The sequence below is a fragment of the Pan troglodytes genome, chromosome 4, assembly GCF_028858775.2.
Source record: "Pan troglodytes isolate AG18354 chromosome 4, NHGRI_mPanTro3-v2.0_pri, whole genome shotgun sequence".
Classification (NCBI taxonomy): domain Eukaryota; kingdom Metazoa; phylum Chordata; class Mammalia; order Primates; family Hominidae; genus Pan; species Pan troglodytes.
The window spans coordinates 24,982,089-25,004,866 of record NC_072402.2 but is presented as its reverse complement, the minus strand read 5'-3'; the positions used below and the strand labels follow the sequence as shown (position 1 = coordinate 25,004,866).

At 40.8% G+C, this 22,778-nt stretch overlaps 1 protein-coding gene across 9 annotated transcripts in view; it reads left to right on the top strand.

Moving 5' to 3' along the window:
* The window catches only part of ADGRV1 (adhesion G protein-coupled receptor V1), a 606,362-nt gene extending 583,865 nt beyond the window's left edge, over positions 1 to 22,497 (top strand). For all 9 annotated transcript variants that reach the window (XR_010156862.1, XM_063810270.1, XM_063810268.1 and 6 more), the window contains 3 exons: positions 8,315 to 8,506; positions 11,499 to 11,676; positions 22,062 to 22,497. Coding sequence is in view for 8 of the 9 variants with exons in the window: in XM_063810270.1 (XP_063666340.1) it covers positions 8,315 to 8,506; positions 11,499 to 11,676; positions 22,062 to 22,180 (489 nt within the window). In the remaining variant the exon portion in view is untranslated. The remainder of the gene's footprint in view (positions 1 to 8,314; positions 8,507 to 11,498; positions 11,677 to 22,061) is intronic.
* The last annotated feature ends 281 nt before the right edge of the window (positions 22,498 to 22,778 follow it).

Here is a 22,778-nt window from a genome sequence, read left to right as displayed (position 1 = left end):
CCGTTATCTTTGCTGCTAAGTCATTGGTGATGCAAAACAGCAGTATGTCAGCAGCCCAAGAGCTGTTTGAAGCCAGAAACAAGAGATCACAAAGACTTCCCAGGGGTGTCTGCCAAGGGGACAGCAAAAGCAACAAGCCCTCTAAGGAGATGTAGCCACAGGAAGGAGCATGGCAGTATGCAAACCCGGCTTCAGCAGAAAAGCCAGAGACAGCCAGGATGTCACCTGAGGGCTCAGCACAAAGTGACCATACCGCCAGGAAGATACCAACCCAGAAAAGCATTGACCCGGCCAGGAAGGGATGCTTCATTCTGCCATGAAGCCGTGGCACATGTTACATGTTGCAACAGAAAGACTAAGCTGAAACAAAAGTAGTATTGAACAACTACTGAAATACCTAGCTATAGTGGTGATAGAATTAGAGGACTGAAACCAACACATCCCTCAGACCCATGACTGTCTCTACCCCTTCCTACTCTGTCCCTCTGATGAAATTAAATGCCATAATTCCTTATTTAACAAATATTTCCTAAGCTCCTCCTGCATGCCAGGGACCATACTATAAACAAAAATAAATAAATAAAACAGTGAACTGGACATGGTCTCTTACTTTCTAGGAGGTTACAGCTTAAAGGAAGGTCTTCCTTTTTTAATTCCAAATTTGTAATTTTTGAGATGAAGAGAGCATAATTTGAATGAAGATTTCATTCCTCTGAGTCCCTTATTCCACATTGTCTCAGGAATCCACACTGATTTGGAGAACTCATCTGAAACCTGAAGATGTCCCTCAACTAGGAGTTGTTGAACCTTGGAGAACTTGTAAAAAGGTCTCAAAAGAGTGTAAAGCCCAGCTTAATCACTTTCCTGTTTTAACCACTTCTTCCCACCCCACCCCACTTCCTGGTTAAATTTGTGCAATGGTAATATTGATTCTTTCCTATCTCATACGGAACTGATAAAAATTTTTGAGATAATTGTCCAGAATCTCCTGTACTTGTTTTACTCCTTGATGACGTCAAGAACATTTATTAACTCCTTTAGACTATTACGATTTCATTTGTGTCTCACTGAATGTTTGCTAATAAGTTTAAATTCTTGAATCAAAAGAAATACAGAATTGGTCATAGTGTTACGGGATCCTTGGGGTTTCGCTTTGCCAGCTGGAAACCTCTGTGGCCAGTGATGCCTTTGCCCGAGTTTTGCTCAGGCCCACTGGGCCTGCTCAGCCTGGCAGACTGCACTTGGCTCATGCTACTGGCCTGGATCCCATGACTGCCAAGGGCGAGTGGAGTGGCGAGGGGTGTGTGAATGAGCAAGTATGGGGTCCGGCCACTGCACACAGTGGTGGAGCTGGCAGCTCCAGACACCGCCACAGGCACTGGCTGTCTGTGAGGCTGTGGCTGGACTAGGCATCCCGCAAGTAGCTTCCATGGCTGGCACCAGGGAACACAGTCATGCCCAGAAGCTTGGAAATGCCAGGACCTGCAGAGCCCCAAAGAGGGTGTCACTGCCCTGGCTTGGGGCACTCCTAGGTCTGGGCTCCCCAAGGAGCCACAGCTCTTCTCTCCTTGTTGCCTGCAATATGGCAAGGAAGGGGTGTGTTTCAGCCCTGTTTGTGTTACAGCTCTTTCAGCCCTGCCATTAGGCACGTTCCAAGTTCTTGTCCCATGCCCAGGTAGAAGGAGGTATGCAGACAAGTGGGAGATGAGAAAGGTGAAGAGGAGCTTTATTGAGTGATAGAGCTCAGAGGAGACTCGCAGTGCTCCTCTCCGCAGCTGGTCGTCCCTACGTCTGCTCAGCTCTCAGCAGAGAGGAGACACCAGAGTAGGTAGCTTGTCTCCACAGGCAGGTCGTCCCATCAAGTGCTCAAGGCTGGCTGAATCTGGAGTTTTTATGGGCTTCAGAGGGAGGAAGTGCATGCTGATTGGTTCATGGGTGGCCATAGGTGGGTCTAGAAAAAGCACCATAAGTTCCCACTCCAGTTTGCAGGACTGACAGCCTGGCCCCCAGGCTTCAGGCCTTCCCCAGCTTGAAGGTGGGGCCTCAACAGGGGCCTTCCCCCTCTACTCCAGAGCCAGTCTGCCTCATGCCACTGTTCATGATGCCCAGGCCATTCATACGGAGGGGTGCCTGCAGGCCAGTGCTGAGCTGCCCTCAGCCCCCCTCAGCCTCCCTCCCATGTTCATTGGCATTCTAAGTCTGGAGGGGGTCAAGGCAGCAGAGGGCTAGTATGTCAGTGCTTCCCTGAGTGTGTGCATGCCTGGCTGGGTTGCAACAGTGCCCAGGCTTGGCCTCAACTTTGCTGTGAGATTGGAGCAGGCACTGGGAGTGTGGAGAGGCCAGGCAGTGGGAGCGGGCATTTCTGAGCCTGCAGGGGCAGTGGGGGGCTTCCTGGGCCCTTGAGAGGGCAGAGATGCCCAGGTCTGCAGCTGCAGCTTGGGTGGCTGCAGTGGCTCCTGCCTGCTGCCAGCCCCCCACCAGCTCTATGGAGTTCAAAGCCCAGCCATACCTCCCCTTCTGCAGCCAGCATCTCCGCAGTAGCCACTCCAGATGGGCCATCGCTACCATCAGTAGTGGGTATGGTCAATCCAAATATTACTGAGGACACTTTCTTGTTTGTTTTTAGAGGCAGGGTCTGGCTCTGTTACCCAGGCTGCAGTGCAGTGATGCAAACATGGCTCACTGCAGCCTCAACCTCTTGGGCTCAAGCAATCCTCCTGCTTAGCATCCTGAGTAGCTGGGATGGCAGGTGTGTGCTACCATGCCTGGCTAATTTCTTTTTTATTTTTTGTAGAATTGGGGTCTCTAGGTTGCCCAGGCTAGTCTCAAACTCCTGGTCTCAAGTGATCTTCCCACCTTGGTCTCCCAAGCCACTGGGATTACAGGCATGAGCCACCACGCCCAGTCTAACGAAAGACTTTTGAAAGCATTTTTTATGATTATAGTAGGAGAGCCAACAAAATAATCAAAATGGTAATGCATAGAAAGAATTCCCTTCCCTGTAAGCTTTCACTAGGTAAAGAATAGGAAGAACAGATGGATTATATAGGTCCAGCTTCTAAAACAGTTAAGCTGTTATATTGTGAGGTATTGTTGTATTTGTGAGTAACTTGAGATTAGGAGCCAAATATTTTATCCTTACGTCTCAGTGCTTGCCAATGCACATAGTGGGTGATCAGCAATATTGGATTAAATAATTGAGAATCCAGATTCTCTCTTATAATTCTTTCACAGACTGGCATACAAAAGGGAGCCTGAGATTTAACATGCAGTGTTTGGAACGGGGACTTGTTTTTATCCTGAGGTCAGAAACCTCCACAGCTGAGTACTTTGGATAATGAAAGTCCATTTTCTATATTTGCCCAGCTTGGGCTGGACACAGGCAAATGTCATACAATCTGCATTTAAACATTCTTTTCTTTCCATTTTAAGCATTTGTGTTTCCTGCAGCACATCTAAAAGATTCACAATATTTACTGTATATTTCTATGCTTTTAAGAAAAAAAAACATGCAGCTTTCACATGCAAGTTATTTTCAGCAGGCAGTTCTTTCCTGAAACACAAAAGGCTAGATATAAAAACAAACAAGAGGGAGAATACACTGTTTTAACAAATGGGTCCTCAGAGATGGATTTTAAAGCATGGATTTTGTTTCCCAATCTAGCTTTTACCCTATCACTTCACAACACTGAGAGAAATCCTGAAATAAATCAGTAACGTTTGCACAATTTTTAAGGCTGACAGTTTTATTTTTTTCCTGTTTTGTCTATTGCTGTAGCCAATTTAATTAGGTCATACCCATGTGAAAAGTTTGTTGTACAAGAAAAATTTTGGATGTGTGTGAGTATTTTCAGGAAGATTTGTTTCTGCTAATGTCCATGATGTCCTTTTCACATGAAACTAATTCACTTATTATCATACACAATTTAGAATATTATTATTGTTTCCAAAAAAACAAACAACTCTAACTCAAAGGGAAATACATGTTTGTTTACTTTTAGATCATGGTTAGAGCAATTACACTTTAAAGTATTTTTAGCAGATAAACCACTGATTTTAAAACATATTTTTTTATCAATACAGATTAGATGCCAACCCAAGAAGGGATCATTTGAGTAGAAAGGGGAGAAAGGACTAAATTATAATAGTATTCCAGAAGTGGCAGCAGAAATCAAACACTAGCCTACATACCTAGAGCATTGCCCTCTAATTTCACTTGTATAAAAGTTGTTTGTAATTCTTAGGTCCTGGGTATTTTCTAATAGACTTTTTATGATTATACCAACAGAGGTAAGTTTCAGGCCCACAAGAAAATTATTGCTTCTACACTCCCAGAAATGTTAAGAACCACGGGAGAATGCCATTTTTCGCAAAATGAAGATACTTATTCATGTTTTCTGAAAAATCTTGATGTTAATTCCTTTTCTTCTTTAATGAGCTGAATGCCTTGCTTTTATTTTTATGTATTTAATAATTTTAGTAACTATTTAATTGAGATTCTTACTTGCTTCTGAAACATCAGGATAAATAGATACAAGAGGCACAATATAACATATTTTATTGGCTGAACATAAAGGTCACAATTACCAAGCTTTATAGACACACCATTAGAAGTATACAGTAGATCCTTTGTAGAGACCATGAATGAGAGCCAGTGTAGGCGATGTCAGGAACAGCAATACAAATTTTGAGTTGCTGTCTGTGACGAAAGCCGAGCAATTGTCAAGAGTTTGACTGGGTCGCAAAAGAATTTAAAGGGCCAGCAGCTCTTTAAGAATGCATGCGTTAGCTTTATCCTTATGTAACATTTACTGTGAGGCAAGGCATGCCAAATATTAAGCAATCTACTGAATTCTGCTGAGTCCCTACCCAGTGATTCTATTTTCAAATGAGATAAGTAGGTGAGATATACAAATGAAATCAGAGGCTTGATTAATGCTGCCCATCCAGAAATCTACAATGTGAATGGATCACTATTAGTACCCCAGTTTCAGCATTTTCCTAAGAAAAAAATGGAAATAAGTGAAATAGATGGGAAAATATGGTACTTTTTTGGAAGTTAAGAAGTTTGCTTTCTAAAACAAAATGTACATAGCTAATCAGATATACTTCTGCAATTCTGTTTTCATGTATTAATAAAGCTAGATTTCAGCATCACTTAAGTTTTTACCGAGAAAAGAATTTGAAGCTGGGCATGGTGGCTTGCACCTGTAATCCCAGCCCTATGGGAGGCCAAGGTGGGCATATCTCTTGAGCTCAGGGATTCAAGACCAGCCTGGGCAACATGGCAAAACCCCATCTGTACAAAAAATAAAAATAAAAAACTAGCCAAGCATGGTGAAACACGCCTGTGGTACCAGCTACTGAGCAGGCTAAGGTGGGAGTATCGCTTGAGCCTGGGAGGCAGGTTGCACCACTGCTGTGATTGCACCACTGCACTCCATCTGAACTCCAGTCTGGGTGACACAGCAAGACCTTGTCTTAAAAAAAAAAAAAAAAAAAAGATTTGTTAGTGAGAGTTTTCCTAAATTACATTGACTAAATTTTTTGTGACATTCAAAATTTGCCATGGTCTCTTGCTAGACTCCTAACATGTTCTGTAAATTCTCAGCTTTTAGTAGAATTTGAAGAATGCTTGTGGAAAATCAACAATGCTTTCAACCATTGGTATGGTTTGGTTCTATGTCCCCACCCAAATCTTGCCTTGGATTGTAATAATCCCCATGTGTCAAGGGCAGGACCAGATGGAAGCAGTTGGATCATGGGGGCAGTTTATCCCATGCTGTTCTCATGATAATGAGTGCATCTCATTAGATCTGATGGTTTCATAAGCATCTAGCATTTCTCCTGCTTGCACGCATTCTCTCTCCTGCCTCCCTGTGAAGAGGTGCCTTCTGCCATAATTGTAAGTTTTCTGAGGCCTCCCCAGCTGTGTGGAACTGAGTCAATTAAACCTCTTTTCTTTATAAATTACCCAGTCTCGGGTATTTCTTTATAGCAGTGTGAGAACAGACTAATACAGTAAATTGGTACCTCAGACAGTGGGGTGCTGCTATAAAGCTATCCAAAAATGTGGAAGCGCCCTTGGAACTGGGTAACAGGCAGAGGTTGGAACAGTTTGGAGGGCTCAGAAGAAGACAGGAAAATGTGGAAAAGTGTGGAACTTCCTAGAGATTTGTTGAATAGCTTTAACCAAAATGCTGATAGTGATGTGGACAATGAAATCCAGGCAGAAGTGGTCTCAGATAGAGACAAGGAACTTGTTGGGAACTGGAGTAAAGGTGACCCTTGCTATGCTTTAACAAAAAGACTGGTGTCATTTTACACCCTCCCTAGAAATCTGTGGAACTTTTGAACTTGAGAGAGATAATTTAGGTTATCTGGCGGAAGAAATTTCTAAGCAGCAAAGCATTCAAGAGGTGACAAAGCATAAACGTTTGGAAAATTTGCAGCCTGACGATGCAGTAGAAAAGAAAAACCCATTTTCTGGGGAGAAATTTGAGCTGGCTGCAGAAATTTGCATAAGTAATGAGGAGCCAAATGTTAATCGCCAAGACAATGGGGAAAATATCTCCAGGCCATGCTAGAGACCTTCACCGCAGCCCCTCCCATCACAGGCCTGGAGGCCTATGAGAGAAAGATGGTATCCTAGACCTGGTCCAGGGCCCCGCTGCTGTGTGCCATGTGTCCAGTCATGACTATAAGGGGCTAAGGTACAGCTCAGGCCATTGCACCAGAGGGTGCAAGCCCCCACCCAGCCTTGGCAGCTTCCACATGGTGCTGGTCCTGTGGGTACACAGAAGACAAGAATTGAGTTTGGGGACCTCTGCCTATATTTCAGAGGGTATATGGAAATGCCTGGACACCCAGGCAGAAGTTTTCTGCAGGGGTGGAGCCCTCATAAAGAACCTCTGGTAGGGCAATGCAGAAGGGAAATTGGGGTTGGAGCCCCCACACAGAGTCCCCACTGGGGCACTGCCTCAGTGAGAAGAGGCCCACCATCTTCTAGACCCCAGAATGGTTTATCCACAAACAGCATGCACTGTGTGCCTGGAAAAGCCACAGACACTCAAAGCCAGCTTGTGAAAGCAGCTGGGAGGGGGTCTGTAATGTGCAAAGCCACAGGGGTGGAGCTGTCCAAGGCCGCGGGAACCCACCTCTTGCATCAGCATGAACCTGGATGTAAGATATAGAGTCAAAGATCATTTTTTAACTTTAAGGATTAATGACTGCCCTATTGGATTTTGGACTTGCATGGAGTCTGTTGCCCCTCTGTTTTGACCAATTACTCACATTTGGAATGGGTGTATTTACCCAATGTCTGTATCCCCATCATATCTAGGAAGCAACTAACTTGCTTTTGATTTTACAGGCTCAGAGGTGGAAGGGACTTGCCTTGTCCCAGATGAGACTTTGGAGTTGGACTTTTGGGTTAATGCTGGAATGAGTTAAGACTTTGGGGGACTGTTGGAAGGACATGATTGTGTTTTGAAATGTGAGGACATGAGATTTGGGAGTGCCCAGGGGCGGAATGATATGGTTTGGCTCTGTGTTCTCCACAACTCACCTTGAATTATAATAATCCCCATGTGTCAAGGGCAGGACCAGGTGGAAATAATTGGATCATGGAGGCAGTTTTCTGTGTGCTGTTATGATAATTAGTGAGTCTCATGAGATCTGATGGTTTTATAAGCGTCTGGCATTTCCCCTCCTTGCACTCAATTGTTTCTCTTGCCACCCTGTGAAGAGGTGCCTTTCACCATGATGTTAAGTTTCTTGAGGCCTCCCCAGCCATGTGGAACTATGAGTCAATTAAACCTCTTTTCTTTATAAATTACCCAGTCTTGGCTGGGCACGGTGGCTCACACCTGTAATCCCAGCACTTTGTGAGGCTGAGGTGGGTGGCTCACTTGAGGTCAGGAGTTCGAGACCAGCCTGGCCAACATGATGAAACCCCCGTCTCTACTAAAAATATAAAAATTAGCCAGGTGTGGTGGCACACACCCATAGTCCCAGCTACTTGGGAGACTGAGGCAGGAGAATCACTTGAATCTGAGAGGCAGAGGTGCAGTGAGCCAAGATCATGCCACTGCACTCCAGCCTCGGTGACAGAATAAAACTCCAGCTCAAAAAAAAAGAGAAAGAAAAAAAGAAAGAAGGAAAAACAAATTACCCAGTCTTGGGTATTTCTTCATAGCAGCATGAGAATGGACCAATACAACCATGTTTATTCTTCAGCTACGGTAGCAGGACTGACTTTGACGTGCTGATGTTCTTTTCTTTTTCTTTTCTTTTCTTTTTTTTTTTTTTGCAGGGACTTTATGTTTTCGTGGTTTATTTCATTTTACACAACCAAATGTGTTGCCCTATGAAGGCCAGTTACACTGTGGAAATGAATGGGCATCCTGGACCCAGCACAGCCTTTTTCACGCCCGGGAGTGGAATGCCTCCTGCTGGAGGGGAAATCAGCAAGTCCACCCAGAATCTCATCAGTGCTATGGAGGAGGTGTCTGCCCTTGCCCTTTCATTCTCTGTCTCTGTCTCTCTCTCTCTCTGTCTGTCTGTCTCTCTCTCTCTGTGTCTGTCTGTCTCATTGACAGGCTCTCCACCTCATAAAGAGTACAAGATGAATCACACTAGGTGACTTTTAAATCAAGATGAATCACACTAGGTGACAACTTCTGACCTATGGTACTTGGTTTCCTTACTATAGCGTCACACTCATTATCTAATTCTTTTTCTTCCTCACCCTGTGAGCTAGACTGACCAGCAGTTTGTATTGGGAAATCGGATGGAGTATAATTTGACATTTCTTTCTTCAGAATCTTTCTAATTTGACATGTCAGTGACTGGGTCTGCCAAGGAAATGGTTCTTAAGATGCTATTTTTCCTAAAAATACTTTCATAGCTCTCTTCCTCTACCCATTCCAACTCACTACTTCAATCCCAGCAAACAGAGAAAAGAAATTAAGCCAAACCTCTTTTCAATTTATATACCAGAAAATATTTTAGAAAAAAAGCTCAGAAGAGTGCTTCTGCAGCACTATTGGAAAATCTAGCCAGGATTTCCTCTGTACAAATCCACCTCCCATTGCTCTCTGCATTCTGTCCACATCATTTTTATTTCCTGTGCGTGAATCCCATTGCCACCAGCTTGTCAGTAATGCTGCCCCTAGCAGTGGGGCGACTGCTCACATTTTAAAACATCCCTGAATTCCTTTGGCCAGGAGGAGATAGTAACAAAGGCCTCTAAAAATTTCTGCAGTGTCCAAGATGTGCTTGGTTACCATTTTTTTATAAGCTCATATTGCCCTCTTTATATTAAGGAGCCAAGGAAAACAGTATTTGTGTTTACTTCCTGAAAAATGGCAGGAAATCAAGGTACATCTGTCTGAAAAGGAAACAGTTTATATTAATAGATGGATGGAGAGATAGGTAGATAGATAAATCAATAGACTGATAACTTACCTGTCCAGAGATAACTTTTGTCCTTCATAGCAATATGGAAAGGAATTTTATTTATGTTAGGTTAAAATTAAGGTAAATATTCACAATTCAAGTACTATATATATTTTTAGTTTGAGAAATTTTAATATACAGAATTATTAACTAGTAACAGAAACAGAGTAGAAAGGTGGTTGTCAGGTGCTGGGGGTGAAAGAAATGAAGGATTTTGATCAAAGGGTACAAAATTTGAGTTATAAAATGAATAAGTTCAAGTACAGTCTTTAAAAATCAACCTATATCTTTAGTATCCTTAAATTTTTGGAAATCTAGTACGATTTCTCTATCCCCAAAGTTCTTAAAATAGACTTATTTCATCACAGCAGGTCCAATGGAAACTGGGATTTTTTTAGGATCAAGAATTCAGAAATGAATCTTAAAATTTTTTTTGAATGGTTGCTCAGTCCAGCATTTGTTTACATCTGAACTGTCCAGTACAATAACCATTAGCTGCATGTGGCTATTTAAATTTAAACTGAAGTTAGGCAACATTAAAGAGTCAGTTTATCATTCACCCTCGCCACATTTTAAGTGCTCAACAGCCACATGTGTTTGGTAGCTGCCATATTGGAGAACACAGATATAACACATTTGTATCACTGCAGAAAGTTTTATTGGACACTGCTGGTCTAGATGTTCAACTTCCTAGTGAAATTTTTTAAGGTTCATCTTTTCCTCTCAAGTTCATTTCTAAAGTTCTCAGATCGCCATTTTCAGAAACGAAGTGTCTTTGCTGTTTCCCAGAACACCCTGTGTTGATAGGCAGTAGCTGTAACCTGTCTCTCAGAACACCCTATGTTGGTAGGCAGTAGCTGTAACAGTCCAATTCTTGGTCCAGAGCCACCACTTGGGTGCTCACTTGGGTGTTGTGCAACAGCAGAGCCTGAAGTATGCTCTGCATTCCTCAGAGGCATAGAATTGGCCTTGATTCAGCTGTCAGTGAAGTGCTGTCAGAGACATTCTAAAAAACCATGCAGAGAAGGGAAAGTAAAGGAAGGAATGATTAAGGGGTTGTTTACCAGTAACCTAGAGGGATGTAAATACATTTAATCATTCCAGGATAGAGCTATCTTTTTAATCATTCAATCAAAAACAAGGAGGAATGCTATGAAAGTATTTTTCTCAATTTAGTATATCCTTATAGATACCTACTATATTTAAAATCCTATGTGGCATTTTAGATAAAGGATTAGGAGGATTCTTCTCCATTTCTTATATTTTTTTAACAGAATTTTCTTTGCATACATCTTACCAAAAAAATGTATTTATTGGGTTAAAAATTAGTTTTCGTTCCCCACACATGACAACATAGAAATCTACAAGTAATTCAAATAGAGACATGGTTTAGAATCACAGATTAAATTGTCTCAGGGAGAGACATAATTTTCTAAAGAATAAAGATAAAATTAAAGTTGTTTTATTTTGTTTTGTTTTGTTTTTGTTTTTGTTTTTTCAGTAGAGACAGGATGTCTCTCTGTCACCCAGGCTGGAGCACAGTGGCATGATCATAGCCCACTGCAGCCTCAAACTTCTGAGCTCAAGTGAGTCTCCCACCTCAGCCTCCTGAGTAGCTGGGAATACAGGTGCACACCACCATACACAGCTAATTTTTTACATTGTAAAAATTTTCGTAGAGATGGGGGTCTTACAGTCTTGTCCAGGTGGGTCTCTAACTCCTGGGCTCAAGCAATCCTCCCACCGAAATTTAAGGCCAGGCATGGTGGTTCACACCCATAATCATGGCACTTTGAGAGGCTGAGGCAGGGTCTCTTGAGCCCAGGTGTTTGAGACCAGCCTGAGCAATGTAGTGAGACTCCATCTCTACAAAAAATAAATTTATAAATAAGTAAAGGTCTAGTTTCAAAACAATGCCACTGCCATTTAGCAAGGTCTTTGTACGGAGAGGCAGAGATCAATTGTTCATTTGGGTTTCATAGTGAATGTGTATGCATTCATATTATGGTTTCTTTTTCCCCCCATCCCAATCCAAAAAGGTGCCACCTGACTGGGAGAGAGCATCCTTCCAACAGGGCAGTCAGGCCAGCCCTGATTTAAAGCCAAGTCCACAAAATGGAGCCACGTTCCCGTCCTCTGGAGGATATGGCCAGGGGTCACTGATAGCCGATGAGGAGTCCCAGGAGTTTGATGATTTAATATTTGCATTAAAAACTGGTATGTATGAACCCATGAATGACATTAGAAGTAGGCACTCTTGCTATGTTACAATTTATATTTTCTTTCCATGAAGTTGCAAAGTACTATCAGTCACCCTTAGCACATCCTGATTCTCATGACCCATTCCTAATCCCAGGAAAACTCTAGGATATTTTGTTCTTGGCACCAAATGTAAGACAACCTAAAAATAATTTACAACTTGTTTTCAAAAAAGACATACTCTAACTAAATGTAAATATCCCTGTCCTGGAATCTTGCTAGAACACCAAGATACTATTAAGTTTGCTATAGACAGTCGATAGGGATCTCACTGAGGGAGTTTTGCCTCTGGCCTGCCAAAGAGACCTTCTTATGCAGTGCCTTTGAAGCAGAAACTTTCCAAGGCAACATAATGAGCATGGTATAGTTCTATAATTTCCAAGTGCTATCACATACAATAATTCTTTGACCCTCCTATTTATTCAGTCCCACTCAACTTTGACCCCAGTGGATAGTTCTTACAGAATGAGAGGAAAACAGTCCAAGAGGTCCCAACTCATCAGCATATGATGCTAGAAACATGCTAAGGCAATAAAAGACCATGAAACCACCTGATTAAGGGTCACACGCTCCTGGGTGAAACAGTTAGTGGATATCATTCTTTCCAGTGTGTCTAAATGATATCTGCATTCATAATATAAATATAGTGGATATTTTATTGGTCAGAAATTCTATTTTGAACATTAAAAGAAAACCGTAAACTAATTTGAGTTTTCAAATCAAATATGCAGTTTAAAATTTTTTTCCTCAGAAAAATGTTGAACTGACACTTATAAAAATTCCAGTGAATTTTAATTTCTAGATAACCACATAAGCAAGAAAATATGTCCATGCTCAGTTGAAGTTATTGAAATATTTTTTCAGAAGTGCATTTTACTTTCTTATAGTTTTATTGTTTGGCTATAAAGTATATTGCTTTGCTAAAACATTTTTCTTTATTATTTTGAAGTTAAAATTTTATTATATCTTGAAAAATACTCCAAAATTCCTAAGAATAACAGCATATTTTCATGTATCATATTTTACAACCTTCCCAAGGTTACATAGTTAAGCAGCGGCGCAAAGCAGATGCAGGCCGCCTGGCCTTGAGACCGTGCTCTCAGCCGCTGTGGCACAACCGCCTCTCGAGTGCTTTGTTAAGAATGGCAAATCCTATCTGTATTAGTCCATTCTCACACTGCTATGAAGAAATACTGGAAACTGGGTAATTTATAAAGGAAAGAGGTTTAATTGACTCACAGTACCACATGGCTGGGGAAGCTTCAGGAAATGTACAATCATGGCGGAAGGCAAAGGAGAAGCAGGCACCTTCTTCACAGGGTGGCAGGACAGAGTGAGGGCAAGCAGGGGAAATGCCAGACACTTGTAAAACCATCAGATCTCTTGAGACTCACTCACTATCATAAGAATAGCATAGGGTAAACTGCCTCCATGATCCAGTTGCCTCCACGTGGTCCTGCCCACCACACGTGGAGAATGTGGGGCTAGAATTACAATTATAATTGAATTATACAATTACAATTGACTCTTACAATTCAAGATGAGATTTTGGGTGGGGACACAGCCAAATCATATCACTATGGAAAGGAATAAGAACTCAACCCTATACTCAGATTAGTGCTTAGAATAACCTTTGCTAGATATTGTTGAATCCTGAGTGAGGGGATGAATTTAAACAATGAAGCTTAGAGTTTGCTAGGAAAAATAGACATTCACATAAACATGACTTAAGAAAGAATAAAGTAATGGAGAGAGTTAAAAAATGACAGAGGAGATGAAAAGGTAACAAAAAATTCTCTATTAATTCTTGAAGGATGTATAGGTTTTGAACAAGTAAAGAATGGAGGAAAGGGCATTAGGGACTGAGGGAATAGAATTAGCAGGAGCCCAGAGGCTTATAATGGTGTGTGGCCTGTTTTAGAACCAGTGCTGCAGTGTGGCAGGGGCAGAGAGTGAGAGAAGCCGGGCAGCAGAAGGCAGGCCTGACAGGTAGCTTGCCGGCACCATCAATAATCTACTAGAGTTCCCCAGCTGGGTTTCAGCAAACACCCTCCCTTAGCTATTCATAGTCATTCCGCAATGGGAGGATCCCTGACCCAGTATATTTGGGCAATTGCAGAGATTCACAATTCACATTAGCATTTTAGCAGCTCTAAAATGTTCTAGACCAAGGAAACCCATTTTGCTTAATTTAACCTGGTCTTTCCAGAACACTAGCAATGCATTCATTGTGGGGGAGCAGAACACTCACTGATACTTTGCGTAATATTAAAATGCTATTCGGATGCCATGGTAAGGAGTGAGATTTTTATAGAACATAGTAAGCCATGTAGGTTTTGGAGGAAAGAAATGGCATGTTCCTATTGGTCTTGAGGCAAAATAACTCTTATGAAAGTATGAAGAAATAAATTTAGAAGCAATATCAGAAAGGCTGGGAGGTTATTACAGTGTTCCAAAAGAATGAGGTTAAGGCCTCAAATCTGGAGAGTGGAAATAAAAATGAGAAATGAGCTTCCCAACAAGAGGAATGCCGAGGAAAGACTGAGGGACAATCTTCCAAAGCTCATGCTTCTCACCACAATGGCTGACTAAAAGAAAAGTATATAGAGCATTTGTTTGTTTATTTGTTTGCAGGAGGAAACTGATGAGTTCAGATGTAGGCCTGGTGGCTCCTAAATATTCAGGTTTGGATCTTAGGTGAGGGACCAGGATAAAAGGTAATGATTTGAAATGCATCAGCACAGAGACGATATTTGAAGCTATGGAGATGAAAAAAGGTTGATCTGGGAGACTGGAAGGAGAGAGAAGAAAGGAAAAGAGATGAGGAAGTCAGGGGAGAAGAAGGAAGGGAAACAGGAATGTTACAGATAATACCAACATTTAAAGAGTGAATTAGAAGACAGTCTCACCAAGAAACTGTAGCAAGTTCAGAAAGAAAAACAAAGAGGAAGGAGTTTCAGGAAGGAAGAAATGATTAGCTGCATAAAACTTTCCTTAAAGTCAGGGCTGAAAAGGGGCTATCAGACTACAAGTAATTCTCAGGGCAGATTATGTCCTCAGTGCTACAGTGTCATCAGTTGTTGAAGTTATGACACCGGAAACATAAAGTGAATTCTTGGAACATAATTAAATTAGATCTATATTACATTACATCTTATATTTATGTGACTATGAAGTGCATTTGGTTCTAGAATGTAAGGAATGTCTTCCTTACTTATAGATTTGTAGAGTTCCCTGAACTCACTAGGAAATAAATACTTTAAAAGACCAAAATAACAATCTCTAATACTTGGTTCCCTATATTTTTAGAAAAAAGTAATGTAGTAATCATGTATCAGCCACTGGGCACTTTCCCTCCTAGAATATGGTCAAATAAAGGTCAGTCTACATGCCATTTTGTCTACAGCAGTTATAACTGACCCATAAGGCCAGATTCAGCCCAACAAAGTGCTTTGTTTGATCCATATAACATCTTAACATTTTTTGAGCCAATATGAAAAATATAGAGCTATTTTCTAAAAATATAGAATTTCTAGAAAAATCTAGAAACAGAGTCTTTGAAGTCGAGCACAGCGCTGCTTGCTTGGAACTGAGTAATAGCAGCCCCTTTGGACATGAGCTCTTCCACTGTCTAGTGCCTACTAGGCCCATGTCACTGGTTTATGCAAACCTCCTTGGCCACTAGGACATTTGAGTTTGCAAACGTTGGTCCCTCTCAGGTCCACCTTCACTATGGCCCATTCCAAGTCAAGTACTAAAACAGTGGGTCTTCCATGTCTCTTTCATTTGAACCCCTAAACAACTTGTCAAAGCTATGTAGCCTTTTGCATGTGTTTAAAAAGTTTTTCATAATCAGTTTAAATGGTATCAAATAATGTAATTTCCACTATATCATACATTTTGGTGTTTGAAAATAAAACTTTTACATTATTGTTTTAAACTAACCCAAAGGCTCTTTGCTAACTACCTTAGCAATGCAATACCTAGTTATTCATTTTTTAAATATGTGAACAGGCTTTTTTTTATAATTGGAAATTTGACATCACTTTCTTTTCTCCTTGAACTTATATTTCCATTCTACTTTCTCCACAGAATTTTATCCTACTATAATATATTTTATACTTAAAATTCATTTTACTCATATTTCTTTCCAACAGAACATGTTTTTAAATTAGAACTTAATTTTTTTCTGTGGCCATAAGACTCTAAGGTGTTCAACATTTCTTTTATACTGTTACCATTACAATTATTCCTAGTGTACAGTTCAACAAATCAACATGAGTAACAAAAACATCTGTTTTGATAAATGATTGTCAAAAATGAAAAAGACTCATCAGAATAATAGATATGGAAATTCAAGATCTGGGAATGTATTCCCTTAAATCTGTCCTTCCCATACTATCTTGTACTCCTTGAAAAGGAGTACATGTACCACAAGTTAAAGGAATCCCAGCCTGAAGACTTCTACTTCAGGTGCTTTACATCCTGCAGAGGCACTGACCTGGAGCGATGTGCAACATTAGATTATGAAGAAGGGCAGCCAGCTCCCACACTGACCACTGACTTTAGCCAAATCGTTAACCACCTCTTCTCACCTATAATAACTGGGCTAGCACACTCCTATTTTCCCTTCTACTTCAAAAATCCTACATTGCAAAGATTTCCTTATTCTCAAATAACAGTTTCTACCATGTATCTGATAATTTTCTACTTGAGATTATGTGACAATGGGCCACCAATTTCTGCCCATGTCCTAGGCTTTCTGGCAGGCCTCCAATCTCTCCTTACATCTGCAGCCAACCTTAGAGAACACTGGAAATTTAAGGCAAAAATGGGCCTTTGGCATTCAACAGCCATTCTTTTTAACCTCCTCCTTTCTTAGCTATAGCATCATTCATAATAAAGTTTTCTATAAACAGGTAGAAGATAAAAGCTTTTTCTGTGGTTTTTACATCTTAATAGAAAACCCTTAAAAACCAAAACCTACAAGGTGGAAAAAAGTTCGTTTTTAATTGTGGGACTTCAGGGACTGTGGTAGCATCAGATGAAAGATCAAATTTGAAAATCCTTCTCAAATTGTAGCACCTGTTGATCAGGTTTGTTCTATGTACTTCCCTTCCCCTAAGATCCTGCACTAAAATATGTGTCAGAGAGTATGTAATAATCAAGACAGAGGTTAATAAGTCTCAAATGAGCAAGTAGGTCACAAGAATAGGAAGCATGGTCCATCCAATGCAAATTCCACATAGAAGCAGGAAGGGTGGCTAGGTGAACACGTAGAAATAAGAATCTGGCCTAGTCCTGGGCCAGAGTTTATGTTCTGAAAAACCAGGATTCATCTCAGTATCCCTGGAAATGTAGCAGTGCTGAGTATCTCAGTTGATGCTCCATATTGGATGGATACATGGATGGGTGAATGGATGGATGGATGGATGGATGGATGGATGGATGGACGGATGGATAGATGCATGGGATTCAGGAAGAGTGACTAGGCCTTTCAATAGCCACTGATACTATTTCCTGTGCCCTTTTAATCTCCCTTACAATTCATCATCTTTCAGTTAGGAATAATGTTCAGATATTCAAGCACATACTAAAATGCTTGCATTAATTCAGTAGGTAGAATGTCTTTACTGAGTGCAATAGAGAGAATTTAATGTCAGAATGCCATTGCTCTAAGGGGCAAGCAGGAGACCTAACACTCTTTAGCTAAGACATTCTCTTTTTAATTATGTTAAGATTAACCATGAGAAAGACTATATCTCTAAGACAGAAAGCTTAAGTAGTCAGTTTCCAGATTAAAAAACATCATCACTTCTTTACAAGCATTTACAAATGCTTGTCAGCAGGCTGCAAATTCATGTTTAACAGCTACAAATGAATTCTGATGTGAGCAAGACAGTGTTTTTGAAGCCACTGTGTTAGTGCATACTTTGTTGCATACTTCAAACTTATATTAAAGGCAAGTATATTAAAATTGTTTGATCTAAAATAGAAGCCCTGGCCCATAAACCAGTCATGGGCTGCTTTTTCAATCTAATTTTAACCATATTACATTTTTAAAAATTTAGAAAAAGAAAACACTATTGACATTTTAAATTTTTAAGTTAAAATATTCGACTTTCTATGAGAAATCCACATTTCACTCTCAAAAAAGATGACATAATGTCCTTCAATTATTTGTTCTTGAAGTACATCGGCACTTCCACAGGCAAATGAAACACTGAGTTCTAGACTAGTGGTATCCTGATTATTATTAGTTGTTTTTTTTTTTATTTTAAATAGAGCTGTCTAATGTATCATCAGTGTCCCCAACCAGGACTTTAGGAGAATGGGAACAGTCACCCTGGGACAGCCTCCATTTTAGGGAAGAGGAGAAAGTTCAGAGCAAACTAGAACAAAGACTCAGGATGAGGGTAGGATGGAAAGGAATGTCTCCATTTACATTCTTAACAAGGTGTGCCTTGAGTACTGGCATTTCTATGTTGATCCCAAGTTGACAAGATTCCTGAAAATGTCAAGCTTGGAACATATTGGGCTTAGAAAGGAGTCTTTCTTCAGCGAGGGCTTCTCCCAGAATGACTAACCTGATTCCCCACCATCCCCAGCCCCCTAGCTTCCTGGTGTTATCCCAGGCCAATGACATCAATGTCATGGTAAACATTTCCCTATCGGAAACCTAGAAATGATTTATTTTTCAGTTAGAAGAAAACAGATGACAAGTCCTTGAACACAAATGAAAACATTCAGAATCAAGGCCCAAAATACTCAAACTTCTCCAAGAACTCATCAATAAATTTCTCTTTGCAAGATATCACATCAAACCACAATGACTTATTTAACTTCAAGAACTTCTGCAGCCCAGTGTAGTAAACAAAGTTAGGTAAGAATCAAAATGGAAAGGTGGAATTTTGAAAGATATTGAATTTTTTCCTCAGAAAAAGATGGAAGGGGTATGGTCTTTGGATCATTGTCACATTGATGTGGGCCACTCAACTAGCACCTCTCATCCTCACTCAGTCCCTGCATCTGTAAAACAGGACTGATACTCACCCTATCCTAACCAAAGTATATTAAAATGTTAAGAAAAGATGAAGCTCACGATTAATGTAAATTATTACTTTTAGTTTCTTTATAATTGCCTGTTCTATTGACCAAAGGAAAGTGTCCCTGTTATCACAGTCGCTGGATTTTTCTTAAACTTTTGGTTTGAAATTTAAGCATGGAAACACCTTTCAGAAAATCAGGATACTTACTGCAAACTACCCACCTATACCATTTAATGAATTGCAAAGGGATGGGAGACCTGGTTTGTGCTCCCAGGTCTCGGCATGTTATACTTGTGTGTAATATATGCCTTTTCTGAGTCTCAGTGAGGGATGAGTATCTGGATATTTGTGCATTTCTTTGAACTTGGAAGAAATTGCAAAGGAGGATGATGAGGTGGGTCAGTAGATGTGGTGACTCAAGACGAGTCTAGAACTTGCTTACATATCTTGAGTTGCTAAACAAGCTCAGCATGCTTTCAATAAGGCAGAGCTTGTCTTTCTAGTGTGCCTTGTCCCAGTTGTCATCACATGCTTTATGATGATATTCCTAGTGGGATTTAGAGTAGGCAGACACTGAAATCACTGGGAGTTGGTACTAGCTAAGTCATTCGGCCTCAGTCTTCCCTGAGGCTAATCATGGGGTCCTCTCTGTTCCTCCCTAGTGCTTCCATATTTAGCTCTTCCTTGCTACAGGCCCCAGGGCCTTAGTCGCCTCCTTATAGAATGGCCACTATCTTGCCAATTCACTGAGGTTCTTCCAAATAACATGGTTCTCCTGTTCCCAGCAGAGAAGCATGGGCCATTTGTCCTTCGAAGGCCTGGAAGTAGACACAAATGTTACCTTCGGGGGCCAAGCATTATTTATGGTAGTCCATAAATGATTGAAGAGGGCTGGGTGAAAACAGAGACAAACTGAAGGACTGCCTGGTCCATGGGTTTTTTGTTGTTGTTTTTTGTTTTGTTTTGTAATGCGGAAATGCAGGCCCAGTGTTGCCTGATCTTCTGGTTGTTGTTTTTGTTGGTTTTTTTTTTTTTTTCACGAGAAACCAGAAATCTGATTTTTTTGATGTGAAATGTATTAATTGGTAAATTTTAGCAACTTAGTAAATTTTTAAAAATACATTGTCATTGGCAATATTCTGGTTCTTGAAGAAAAGAGTTTATGAGTGTTTGTTAAGCATTTTGCTTTATGGCTTATGTATACATTGTAGATAGGAGTATTATTAAATTTATCATCAAAACCTGGGCAGTGTGAGAGAATAAAGGGGAGGTGATTAATGATTTTGTCAGGGATGAGAACTTTTCACATTTTATGTCCTCCAGCTCCCTATTTTGAGGAGATGGAAAAATAAGTATCTGTAAAAAGGTATAGAGATGGGCCCTGATGGGCAGGCAGGAAGACATTCAGGCTGGAATTAACCTGGTGCATTCAGGGCATCAGGAGACCTGATCAGTTTCAGAGAAAGCGCTCCAAAAGGCAATGGTTGGGATACATCTATTTGATAGGCTAGAGACAGATTAAGGACTGATATGAAAGCCAAAGCAGAGGGTTCCCAACTCAGTGTAACTGGCAATAGGAACTAACACTCGTTCTTGAGAAGGAGAGGGCAGTGGAATACAGAACAGACCAGAGGAACAGAACAGGAGATGAGATGGAGCAGGCAGGTTCACGACTTAGGATGCAGAGCACAGTTTAATACTACATTCAGCACACATTTACTGAACACCTGCAGTGTACTGAGCACTGTCCTATGAGCTAGGAGACAGAAAGATAGGAAGGACATAATCCAGTGGGGGGGGTCAGAAATTTTAAAAGAGAATCATCATGTTTCAAGGGATAGCAGAGTTGATATTGGTAGGAAGAGTGGAGGCAGCCAGATGAAGGAGGTGGGAAGTGAGAAGAGCACCCCAGGCAGAGGTGCCAGCATAAGAACGTGGTGTGAAAAGGCAGTGGCCTGCTGCTCCGTGTCCTGAGCTTGGACACCCTAGTGAGACATTAGGAGAGAGTGCAGGCAAGAGGATCCTGCAGGCCTTGAGACAGGGCAGAAGACAAGGCCTCCAGAAATGAGGCAGCAGGAGGAAATGTATGAGAAAGCAGGATAGATCTAGAAAGAGCCAGCAGATCAGAGGATAAGATGGGCAAGTACCATGTCACAGAAGCAAAGAGAGGAAGTGGAGTTTCAACAGCGGCCTTTAACAGAGAGAGTGTGAAGGTCAGAGACCCAGAAGAAGGAGGGCTTGGCTAGAAGGTCACTAGTAGGCTCTGGCTTCCATCTCCAAATAGGCTAAGATTAAGCCAATTCACCATTTTCCCACAGCTGTCAACTCTGCAGAATTGCCTTTTCTTCCTCTCAGACAGAAAGGGAAATCCCAGCTGCCTGAGCAACCGGTTTTTCACTTTCCTCCTTGTTTGCAGAGTCTAGTGGGGCTGGCCCTGGTAACCTCTGGTGATTCATCCAGCACACCCTATGACCACATCCCCATTGTGTGTGTGTAGAGAGGATGAGAGTTTATGTGTTCCTCTGAACGTTATTACAAAAGAAAAGAACATTGTTCTCTAGAAATATGAAAGAAAAAGAAAAGAACAAGGTGTTACTCTAGCATAGTTTTTTCTCAATTATCTGAGTTGTAAAAAAAGAAGTAATGAATAGTGGAGCTTCCTCAAAACAGATTCTGAGCGCTGTCAGTAGTTAACAGTAACTACTGTGGTGGAATTCCTGTGTGGATCTATTTTGGCGCTGTGTTACGTAATTATTTTTATCTTAGGATCAGATCTGAATCATTCAGAGCCAATGTCTTCAGGGCACTGGTGTGACTCCAGGTGTTCTGACATGCCTGTCTTTCTTCTCAGATCACTGCCCAACACTGAATCTCAAGTGATGGACCTCAGTGCATATGAATTCGGGGCCTATATGTTTTGTAACAGCAAATCCTACCCCACTGGTGAAAAAGTCTAATAACCTGACTGATTTTCTATTTTGATGAGCCCTCAATTGAGAGATTATATTGTGGTAGTAGGTTACACCTGCCCACCATGTGAAAAACAAACAGTAAAGATTGAGAACCCAAATGTGTGTCTTTAGAAATTAATCCGTATAATTTAAAAAACTGCCAAAGGAAATGTAAAAGATAGTTTCATAATTGTTAGGTATTAATAATATCTATTCTAAATGTATAGCTTATTTTTTACTAATATAATAGAAATAAACAGGCTTGGACCTAATGTAAATTGATTCTTAAGAATTCACTGCACTAATAGTTTGGATTTTTGTGTTCATTCTATTTCTGTGGCAGGTGCTGGTCTCAGTGTCAGTGATAATGAATCTGGTCAAGGCAGCCAGGAGGGGGGCACCTTGACTGACTCCCAGATCGTGGAGCTCAGGAGGATACCCATCGCCGACACTCACCTGTAGCACCTCACTAACCATTCGACTGAGCACACTTTCATATTTGTATCAGCTTTTGTGCTAAAACTCTCTAAGTACATCCACCTGTGTAATAGGAACCTGTGAACTGTACTGGATGATTAACACAAACGTGATTGTTGTATTTGGAGTATAAATTACTGATTGTATGTGACCTGAAAATTCACTGCTATAAGAAAGGTGGAGTCAGTTTGTATCAGTTAATAGGATGTTCATATTCCAAGGATATTAGTTGTTTTTTTTAATCATCCTATATGGCTAACATTGTTTAATGAAAGTAATAATCAATAAAGCAATAGAATCTATTTGGTATCATCCAGCTTCATTATTGATAAAGAAACATTGTGCATGGGCAAAAAAAGCTAACTCTATATGTAGATGATGACAAGCACCCTGTGCCATCTTGCATGAATCCAGGTGATGCAGATTCAAGACTTCACTGCAACTAGAAGACTTTAATTCTGAAAACTGTAAAATGGTCTGTCTGTTGATGATCCTGCACATAAATGTTGATTGGAGTACTGAAGTTGGCCTAGTCTTTCAACAGTATGTATTTCTGCTCATTATAAAATTAGGGATCTGAACA